Here is an 11,092-nt window from a genome sequence, read left to right on the forward strand (position 1 = left end):
TCACCATTAACATTAACGACACCAGTGCCTCCTTTACCCAAATACTTGAATACAGTGTCAATATCTAGAAGTTGTTTCTTCCAGGCAAGAATACTAAAAATGATTTCTCATTATCTTCCTGGGATTTTAAAACTGGTAACATACACAAAGGAAAATAATCTTTCTTACATAAAGAACATATACCTATTACATTTAAATATAATCTTATATATGACATATTTAAAAAAAAGGAAGTCTAATTACAATAAACTACTTCAATAATAACATCAGTATGAAAATTGACCGGCTTTGTAGGTATAGTGAGGCTTGAAATATTGGCGTAATCTGCCTCGGGAACACTTCGATCGAGCATCGTTCAGATTCTTTTATAACTCGGGGACAACATCAGAAAGTAACCCTTTGGATAAAGGCAATAACTACTAAAACATAAAGATTATTATTTTTCTTAAAGAACAAGTGATAGTTTGTGACAAGCTACAAGTCATGATTTCTAAACTTAACACTTAGCAAGACAAATTCTAAATTGAATTATGGACAATAAATAAATAAGACAAATAATAAAGTAAAATAAAATGATTGAATAAGTAAACAAATAAAAAAGGAAATACGTTTTGGTTGTGAAAATTTGAGGAAAGTAATCGATTGTAATTTCAATACATGTGAATATATATTTTTTTCTTTGTCCAAACTGTTAGTGTAATACCGCTTATTACACGGCGAAGTCATATAAGAATTATATAAAGCACATGACCATTATGACGTCAGTATTTTAGGCATAGCAACGACTACGGTTCATCGTCAAAATCCAGTTAAACGGTTTCACTGTAAGAATAAACATACCATTTATCCAAATACTTAAGAAATCAAACTCTACTCCATGATACATCCTCTCTCAGAATTCTCTTATTATGACATTCTATGTATTAATGAAACTCATTTTAATCACTCTATTTCTTAATACAATGATGTAAAACTTAAAAAAAATATGGAAATATCTTTAGGAAAGATAGAAATAATTCTGGTGGTGGCGTTGCGATCTACACAAAAATAATCTGAATATCAAAAGAAGACATTACCTTGAATCAGATGACCTTGAATTACTTTGGATTGAGATAACCACTCATGCTTATTCTTCTCTGATGTATTTATAGACTCCCAATTTCACTTGAAGGTATAACTGAGTTACAAAGGGAAGTAATTCTGGTTGGTGACATTAATCAAGACAAGTTGAAACTTAATCCCAACTCTCACTTTAATAGTCTGTTGCTGAAATATGGATCAACAAATACTGTTTCTTAACTCCTCATTCTTCAACATTCTTTGATATAACAGACTTTTTGAACCCAGCAATATTGTTCCAGTTTCTTTCCAAAAATAATGTCTGAATGGAATAGTCCTTTATGTCTGCTGCACTCTATGACATCAATAAGTGCTCTAAAGAAACCATTTTTACCTCCAGCGACTGATACTGAGAATCAATGTACTGGCATTTTAAAATTTAATGGAAATAGAAAAGTTAATATAATTCAACTAAGTCAACTAAGAAGTTTTGCTAGTAATTTGAATGAAGATTTATATCATTCTCACCTGATCGATAGCCCTGCCTGTAACTGTGGTCACCCTATTGTTGTCGCCTTGATTTTGGGACAGAAGGACAACTTTTTGTGGGTCTCTTGTCCCCAGTTGTCAGACAAACAAATACATGTATAGATTTCAAAATTATTATCAAGCACAAATAGCAAATACATACAATATATTTTTGTCCTTACTGCCTCATTTAATAGGCTCATCCCCAGAAATTTACATATTTCAATTGTGCAGGTCATAGTGAAGGTGCAATTCCTTATATGAGGAACTAGGCCTACCGTGAAGGTGCTACCAAGCAGCGAAGGTGCTACCAATACTGAAGGTGCTGTAGTAACCATAAAAATAATTATGATTACGGTATATATAAACCGTAACAATCATAGGATAGATATTTGGCAGGTAATAAAATATATTAATATACTAAATAGTCATTTCCTTATTAAATGCGGCCGACATGAAGGTTTGGATCCACTCTCCATCCTTGTTTATTAAGCACAGAACTGTATATGTATGGACAGTTAGTGTCTTTCTTCATCCTTAAACACAGCTGGACCTAACCCCGGGACAGCTGCATTGTTGGCGTTATTTCCTCTAAAATATGTAATATGATAAATGACGGCAGTGTTTTCTTTTTTCTTTTTGCGTGAATTTGAAATAGTCTGTCATGTGCTTATTTGATTTATGTAATTTTAATACCTTTCATCTTATTCATGTGTCATACACTTGTATATAACTTTATGGAGAGGGCTTTCATAGGTTTTACTGATGTTCAATTTAATTTGTCTATCAAGAACTTTAGACAAAATTTCTGAAATGAAATGTTCCCTAAAATATTGACATTTAGAAATAACTTGAGGGTTATATCTCTCTCTTATATAATTGTCGAAATGATAAATATAACTGGACATGGCATTCTTTTAAAAACTTTTATTGTACCAAACCACCACCCCCACCCTCCATAAAACTTGCACTTAATATAAAATTACTGAAAGTACTAAATATCTAAGTCCTCAAAAGACAGTGGAGAGACTTCCTGTTTTGCTCTGTATCTGATCATTAAGCACCCAAACGACATGTAAGTGACACAAAAGGGTCTTTTCGCTACATTATGCACATATTTGTAACTTCATTGCCAATGCTACTTGAGAAAACCAATGTATGTCTCGAACTGATTTGACACCGTATAGTCGATAAATAATGATTTCAACGGCTACTGCTTCACTCAGGTGTTCGGAAAGATAGCTTGGTGTTTGCTACACAATCTAACACAGGGAATCCAAGGGGATTCTTCAAATTTTGTCCAGATTGCCTGCGACCTCTTATACAGTTCAAACTCGATTTGTACACCTTTTGCTAAATCATTTTCTGTATTTAGTAAAAGCTTCATTTTACTATTGAAAGTTTCTTAAAATTCTTGGAATCAGACGGGGAGTATATGGAGTGAATTGCTGCTGAAACAATTTAAGTAAATTGCTGGTGTTAGATAGAAAAAAGTTTGATGTCAACTCAGTTTGAAAAAATCTGAAGTGTTTGAATCTAGAATGGTAAGATTCAGCAACCCATCGTGATTTAGTGATACATCTGTCAGCGTTTGTTGTCGCGCTATCGTGTTGACTTTCTCCTGGCTTTAAAAATGAAGGCACGAAATGCTTATATCCATAATCTGTCAGTTTAAAAAAATTCGGAAACCACGACCAACTGTTATGTAATCAGCATTAATTAAAAGAATCTTCAAATTATCAACACATTTTAGTTTCTTGTCTATTATATTTTAATTTTCTGATCCCAAAAAGGGACCGACAGTGTCTAATTTACATACATAAGTAATAACCATACTCTCATGAATATGACATAATTCCTTTTTTTCCTGACCACAATAGCGGTTTTTTCTGTATAGTTTGATCATCACTTTTATCAATAGATATGTAAGTACCATCAAGAATGAGTGTCACGTTGTCACCAAAAACTGTTTAAAAACAGTATTATGGCTTAGAGCTTGTTCCCTTGACGAATGTGGACTCCTGAAACTTACACATGATTTGGAATATTCTGCTTACAGTTGACTTGTGAATATTAAACAAAGAAGCCATCTGGGTAAAAAAAATGTCTGTTTTTAATTTTGTCTAAAACATTTACAATGGATTCTGAGTTGATATGCCTTGTATATGGGATATATCTGGACAATTGACAATAGTATCACGAATCTTCCGGAACTGATCGTTGCTCCACTCTGTCCATACTATCATAACGTCATTGTCTATGCATTTGTGGCCAAATAGAAGAGATGAAATGCCATCTCGCAAATCATCTCCAAAAGATCATTGATTATGTCTTTAGATTTGTCATTCATATGGCATGTTAATTAATCCCTATTGGAGACAGACATTGTGACATCAGGATTCAAATCATTTACAACCATATGCTTGAAGCATACCCTCGCTTCTTTAGAACATCAGATATAATGCCAAAGCAATAACTGGTTTCTAGCTGGCTTTGTTATCCTGTATATGTCTTTTCGTATTTTCAACATATACTACACATTCGATGTGAAACTGGGGCATAGGAAGCATTATCTACACTAAGATATTTGACGGAGTTTTGTCATTGTTTTGCCTTCATCATTACATTTTGCATTGCAGACCTGATCGTCATTTTCATTGTCACATATTGAAATATGCACATCTAGGTCCAATGTATAAAATCATGTCAAAACTGGAGAGCGATTAATCATACACTTGTTAAGATAGTATTGTTGTACGATTGACCATGTACTTTCAGTGCTTTGATAATCAGAAAAAATAGGAAGTAGACACAAAGAAGTTCCAAAATCTTGGTATGTCCATTAATTCAAAAACACTAAATTTATATGATGAAACGATAATTATCTAAATAAAAATTTTAGCATGAAAATTTGTGGGTACTCAAATGGTAACTTATGTGTTTTGCTATTTTTGTACAAATTTGAAAAGTTGAGGGTACTCAAATGGTATTGTGATTGTGATTTGTATAATTTTCTTACTACTTAGGGCTCTGGATTTTCCTAGTATCGATGTAAATTCCTATTTGAGTTTCATAGGATCCATGATGTGTAGGTCTGAAGCTGATCTCGGAGGCAATATTGTACTTAAGCGGTTAAAACAAACTGAAATGAAGTGTTAAATTTCGGAAAGGAGATGTACTCAAGGTTCTAAGATGTCTATTAATATTGGAAAACATATGGTGTATACCATTCTTAGTATTTCAAAATAGAGATATGCAGACCTTGTGGTAATGATGTCTCTTCACAAATATTTCTAAACAAGTTGAAGTATATATTAAGTGATTAATATAATAAAACGCAACATGATTCCATTCCATTGATATATTTCAAAGTTTAAATCCAAAATAATTAAAGTGGTTAATCCTTTTTAATCAGTTACGAATTTACGTTGTCTTCCTGCTTATCACTAACCTGTTTCATAGAATAAAGTTATCTTCGTGACAAGTGCGGTTTATTATGTTTCGCATGTCTAGCTTAAACAGCTATTGCGTTAAAATATAGCTTTCATAATGATAGCATCAATTAAAAAAAATCTCCCTGAACTTTAAAAATTAAAAGGTAGAAATCACTTCTTTTGTTTGTTAGTCTTATCTGTCAGACTTTCAAGCGAGAATACGTTTTTCGTCGATATGGATACCGGTGCTAGTCTACTAGTATTTCAGGGTTGTGTTCGGCGTTGCATCCTGCCTTGTCATGGTATAATCATATCACACTGGTTTTACATTTTACTGTACTCCTTTACAATCAAGATATTTAAGTGAATACATATGATCAACAATTTCCCTGATTCTGACAACTTCATACCATACTTCCTGCTTTATTTAACCTCCCTTTAGTACCTGATAGACAAAAGAACGAAGACCACTTATTTAAATTAAAACAATTTTTTAAATGTACGATTATACGATGTTACTTAATCTCGGCAGTTTGCATGCTCAGTGTATTTTTAAGGTGTTGTCTATCTACAAGAATTCTATGTACCTGATATCAAGTGCTCAAATCAAAATGACCAGATGTGTGCTGTTATTCGAAACACAGAGAGGAAAAAAATCACCAACATCATCATAATCGAGACTCAGATTTACACGTAGACACCTGAAAAAGTACAAGGAAAATAAAGCATGATGTTCCGGAGAGTAAGCGTCTTCTCACTAATCAACGACACCCACCACGTAAACCTTGGTCAATCTAATGTAAGGTCACGTTCTCAAATGAGAAAAAGGTATACAACATCGGAACCAACATACAAACTAATGACCATCATTACGCCTACAATGAAAAAGTCATCTATTATTCATTATGGGAAGATATGCATGTCATAATTCTGCTGAACGATATCAAGTGTAGCGAGTCTACTTTGCAAGTACTATGACGTCAAGCGTCCTTTGCAATGGTCAAATGAAAATAGTACAAACAGCAAATTATTTGGAAAACGAATATTAAAACGCTTGCAACCAGAGAATGCTTCCCACACATCTATATGCGAGTCGATTGTGTAAAAAAAAACCCAAAAAAACTTTTACGTGTTTTAAATCTGGGAACAATGAGTATTTACAAAACTACTTGGATATTGAAACATGTTGATATTCGCTTAGTCATCTTTGCTTTCTTAAACTTTATACATATACAACTACTAGGAAACTAACACATGTGTCGTACCTCTTCGGAAGTGTTCGTGTTAATCGTTCAGTAGGTTAAGATGCGCTATGGTGTTATTGAATTTGAGTTTGAATTTTATGATTCTGGTCAAATATTGTTGCTTACAAGATCTCATCTGTGCTTGTGGTTCTGACCAGTCATGCTGAAATAGATTGGATGTAAGAATGTAAGTCACACTGATACCATTGCAGTCCTGAACTAAGAATATTTACATATAATTTAATTTTGATAGTGTTTAAGTTAAACTCTCAATTGCTTCGGCCTTATCTCGACAAAAAAGTTTAAAAAAAATTGTAATTATCGCTTCGTCACAGTCAGTCAAACACATATCATGTCAACAGGTAAACCTATGATATTTCAGACACACAAGCACGGGTAGCGTTTGTTACACCGCTACACAGTTTTCTTGTTTTACAGATTAAGAGATACAGTATATGTCATACATGATATATACTGCCTTACTTCCTGAATGATAGTAGACACAACAACATGGAGCCTAAAGTAAATGTGATGATTGTGTGCTTTTTCTCTACATTTCGATACTCAGGTAATGATATTTTACTATTGAATTATATACTTCGTTGAATATATGTTTCGAGGACAGAGGTATTGTCTTTCGAGATGTCACTTTAACTCCCCTTTATGATTACTGTCCCCTTTAAACAACCCGGTCGCTGTTTTTATATGGCTGGTGACCGTGTTCCTGATCTACATGATCCGTACTTTGTTTATTTTATTGATGGCTATATCTGAAATCTATTCATTGTGTCTGACAAAGCAGTTACCTACACATTAATGTTATGACGATATAAATTTGATTAGATGCTGTACATGGACACCATTTATCAGCTACATGCTACGAATTCGGCCAATTGTTTGCAATGTGTGGAGTCAGATACAGGGCATGAAATGATAAAACGGATTTTCCTAAAATTATGATGCCCTGTTTTTTCTGTTTTGGTTTTAAAACAGTGTTATTTGGTTTTAATATTCATGTATGTTCCATGGTGGATTGGTTTAACAGATTAAGGGCGGAGTTTGCATTTACCTTAAATATTGAATGATTTTAAATCATGTTAAGAAAATGTGTATATTCTGATGTGCCCCACCATCCGATTTAAATCATGCAGGATTGATTAGTCCACAGACAATGTCTACCTGTAAAATCAAAATGTGTTCAAATAGCACTGGTAGTAGCACATAGTCTCTTGGTATGGCCATGGGTGATATTTTGTTCATTAGATGTCCCCATTATAACTTAATTAATATTTACATAATAAATCCGTGCTGAAGTTGTTCTTGTAATGTTACAGTGGACAATGTGGGGTTTTCAAAATTTTCGGAATAATATTTTAGCATTATGGTGTAGATAACAATTTGGGTAGTCTCAAATATGTATTTCACAGCAAGGGCTAGTTTAACAGGAAGTTAAATTTCCACAATGTTTACACGTGGTCATGCAGCTAAGCCGTTCCTAGTTGGAATTTCCTGAAATATAAGTAGTTTGTTAACATGACAATCTACTATACCTGTATATCTCAAACATGACCAATAATTTCAGGAACAATGCAATTAACTGTTTCCTACTACAACCTAAGTAAATAGCATATTCTAATAAGATTTAAGATTCTGTATAGTAGAGTTAAATCAACAAATTGATAGAGCCATGCCCCTTGGACTCCTAACGACAACTGTTTATAGTTAGAGTGAGCCAGAATCTCGACAGGCGACGGCATGATGTTTTTCACAAATCATGATATGTGATATATTTGGAAACTCATATTTGAGTTTCAATAGCATCCATAATGTAAAAAAAATGAAATGAAGTGTTAACTTTCGGAAAGGAGATGTACTCAAGGTTCTATGAGACTGTTCAAAGTGGTCGAAGAAGTCTATTAATATTGGAAAACATCACGCTGTATATCATTAAGATATGCAGGCCTTGTGGTAATGATGTTTCTTCACAATAATTTCTTAACATTCAAGTGTATATATTAAGTAATCCATATCATATGACGCAATATGATTCCATTCCTCGACCTGTGATATATTTCAAAGTTTAAATCCAAAGTAATTAAAGTGGTTAATCAGTTACGAATTTACATTGTCATGTATTTTAATTATATATATTAAATATTGTATATAATCATATTTCATTAAAAATAGATTCTGTGACGGACTGTTGCCATATTACCAGAATGGAGTGGGAGAGCCATGTCTTCTGTTCAGGATGTCTGCTGAAAGACGTACCTCAGGACCTGCCAATCACCACGACTGTACTCAATCTTAAAAACAACAATATTGAAAAGTTGGACAACAATTCAATTACCCATCTATCCAACCTCGAAACTCTAGTACTCGCCAACAATGGAATGCATAGTATTTCACCTGGAGCATTTGCCACTATCGAGAACCTTGAATATCTAGATCTATCTGAGAACTATTTCGAGCCTTCATCATTTGATTCTTCAGTTTTCAAGCATCTTCATAAACTTACAGTTCTCTACTTGCATAGTAATATGTTTCATTTAAAAGGTACATATCCTGAAAATGCGATATCTAGTATCAAATCTCTCAACACTTTAAGCATAGATATATTTGAGGGATTTGTATTTGGAATGGGATTTCTTAATTTAACCAAACTGAAAAATTTACATGTCAATAACAAAGAAGGAAAACGGGTGTCAATTCGAAACACTTCATTCGAAGGACTTAAGATGTCTAACATTTCACATCTCCAATTACATTTTGAAATGAAGAAGATTGAGGCCGGATCTTTATCACCATTTCACAGACTTGTATCGCTTGAACTGGATTCCAAAAGAACCGTGTCTATTCATGAGGTTTTGTTGGCTCTCGAAGGTCTACGAGAACGAAAAATGGAATCAATTAAGCTCACGTCAAATCATTACCGCTATACTGTAAATGGGTTCCTGGAGAAATCAGATATAGTTTTTCTAGGAACAATTTGTGTGAGGAAATTAAACCTAGCCCACAACTTAATTTCAGGAATAACAATGGAAGCAGTGTTAGCTTGGAAAAGTAGGAGTTGTCTGGAAGTTTTGAATATTTCAACCAATGCCATTATATCAGGGCAACTGCTCACTCTTCTAGTGTTGTTTCCGTCTATAACTCATGTGTATGCTTCGTACGAAGCCAGTTCTATTTCAAGGAAACGTCGCCAATTAATGCATAGAGAGCAGACCTTTTTTATCCCTAGCAGTTTGCTGCATTTAGAATTGTCTCATAATCCTTTCGGGGGTGATATTGGAAATATTTGGGTTTCGAAAAGCAACAATTTGAATGTGTTAGACATCAGTTATCCTTTTGCTGGGTTCAAATGTTCAGAAGGACGTATCAAAGGTCTTGTTAACTTAACTGAATTTTATGTATCTGGTATCGAGTGCTCACATCCAAATGACCAGATGTTTGCTGATATGCGAAACTTATCACGTCTTGAGGCTAAAGAATGTAATCTCGGAAAAAGACTAAGGTCGAATAAGACATCATTATTCAAAGGATTGTACAATCTTTCATTTATTGATCTGACTTTAAACGATATTACGTCCTTCAACTCAAATACGTTTATAGATCAATCGTATTCGTTGGAAACTCTAGTTCTAAATGGAAATGATTTGGATCATCTCCCTCTAGAAAGTCTGAAGAATCTGAATGCATTAAAAACTCTTGATGTGCGCAACAATCATATATCTACCTTATCAGAAAGAGAACGTTCATTCCTTGATACATACGTATCTAAATCAGAAAATTTTATAATCGAACTAGCAGATAATCCTTTAGTCTGCAGTTGTGACAATTTAGAGTTTCTTGTCTGGTTTCACAAAACCAAGTTGGTTCACAACAGGAAAAGCATTTCATGCAGCACAAATGAAGGAGATAAAATCAGGATATCGGAGTTCCTTGAATCTGTTGACGAATTCCGGGACAGTTGTGTCGCTCAGTTCTGGTTATTAATCTCCGTTTCTCTTGCCTTGCTTGGTATCTTGGTTGCTTTTCTCTCTCGAGTGGCCTGGAAGCAAAGCGTATTGTTACGAACGTGGTGTCGAGAACCTTTAGTCCATAAAACATGTGACTATGACATGTACATATGCTACGGTAACGAAGATGCTAGGTGGGTAAGAAAACTCCTAGTGCCATGGTTAGAGAAGAAAGGAATTACATTTTGCTGTGATGATAAGGATTTTGACCTTTGCCTAGACCTCGCCGACAACATAATGAATGCAATAGATAATTCACGTCAAACTGTTTTTGTTGTCAGCTACAAGTTTTTAGAACATAAATGGCCAATGTTTGCAATGGGAATAGCTAGCTATTATTCATTCCGGAAGGGGCATGAAGATATGAATATTATTATTCGGTTGGACGACATCAAGCGTAGCGAGTTTCCAATACTCATTCGCAAGAACTGGGACGTCATATGTCCTTTAAAATGGCCAAATGAAAATAACACATATCGACAGCAAGTTATCAATGCTAAAAAAATATTTTGGAAGCAGTTGCTAAAACGCTTCAAATTGGGTAACGCTTCACAAACGTCTGTATGCGAGACGAATGTGTCAAAACCGTGAAACACTTTTGAATGTTGTGTCGAGGAACAATGGTTAGTAACAAAACTAATTGGACATTGAAATCTGTATATTAATCTAACACCAGATCGTAATCTCATTTTGAAATTTGTAAATTCAATGACAACATATGTGTTATATTGTAAACCAAGACTGTGTACGTATACATGTTTTTTTCATATTGCTACAAAACAATACTTGCTGTTGAGTTATTCTGGAA

At 34.0% G+C, this 11,092-nt stretch overlaps 1 protein-coding gene across 1 annotated transcript; it reads left to right on the plus strand.

The window, feature by feature from the left end:
- Positions 1-6,775: 6,775 nt before the first annotated feature.
- LOC132548674 (toll-like receptor 2) lies at positions 6,776-10,875 on the plus strand. The gene is made up of 2 exons (XM_060212557.1): positions 6,776-6,833; positions 8,453-10,875. Exons 1-2 carry the CDS (start codon positions 6,776-6,778, stop codon positions 10,873-10,875), a joined length of 2,481 nt encoding a protein of 826 aa, XP_060068540.1.
- The last annotated feature ends 217 nt before the right edge of the window (positions 10,876-11,092 follow it).

This window comes from Ylistrum balloti, unplaced genomic scaffold, assembly GCF_031769215.1.
Source record: "Ylistrum balloti isolate Yb309-2 unplaced genomic scaffold, AGI_CSIRO_Ybal_v1 Utg369616, whole genome shotgun sequence".
NCBI lineage: Eukaryota > Metazoa > Mollusca > Bivalvia > Pectinida > Pectinidae > Ylistrum > Ylistrum balloti.

Excerpts from the sequence above, each read along its gene's own strand:
- LOC132548674 (XM_060212557.1), top strand. The coding sequence starts at position 6,776 with ATGGAGCCTAAAGTAAATGTGATGATTGTGTGCTTTTTCTCTACATTT. Across the intron at positions 6,834-8,452 it reads CTCTACATTTCGATACTCAG|ATTCTGTGACGGACTGTTGC; the intron begins GTAATGATATTT and ends CATTAAAAATAG.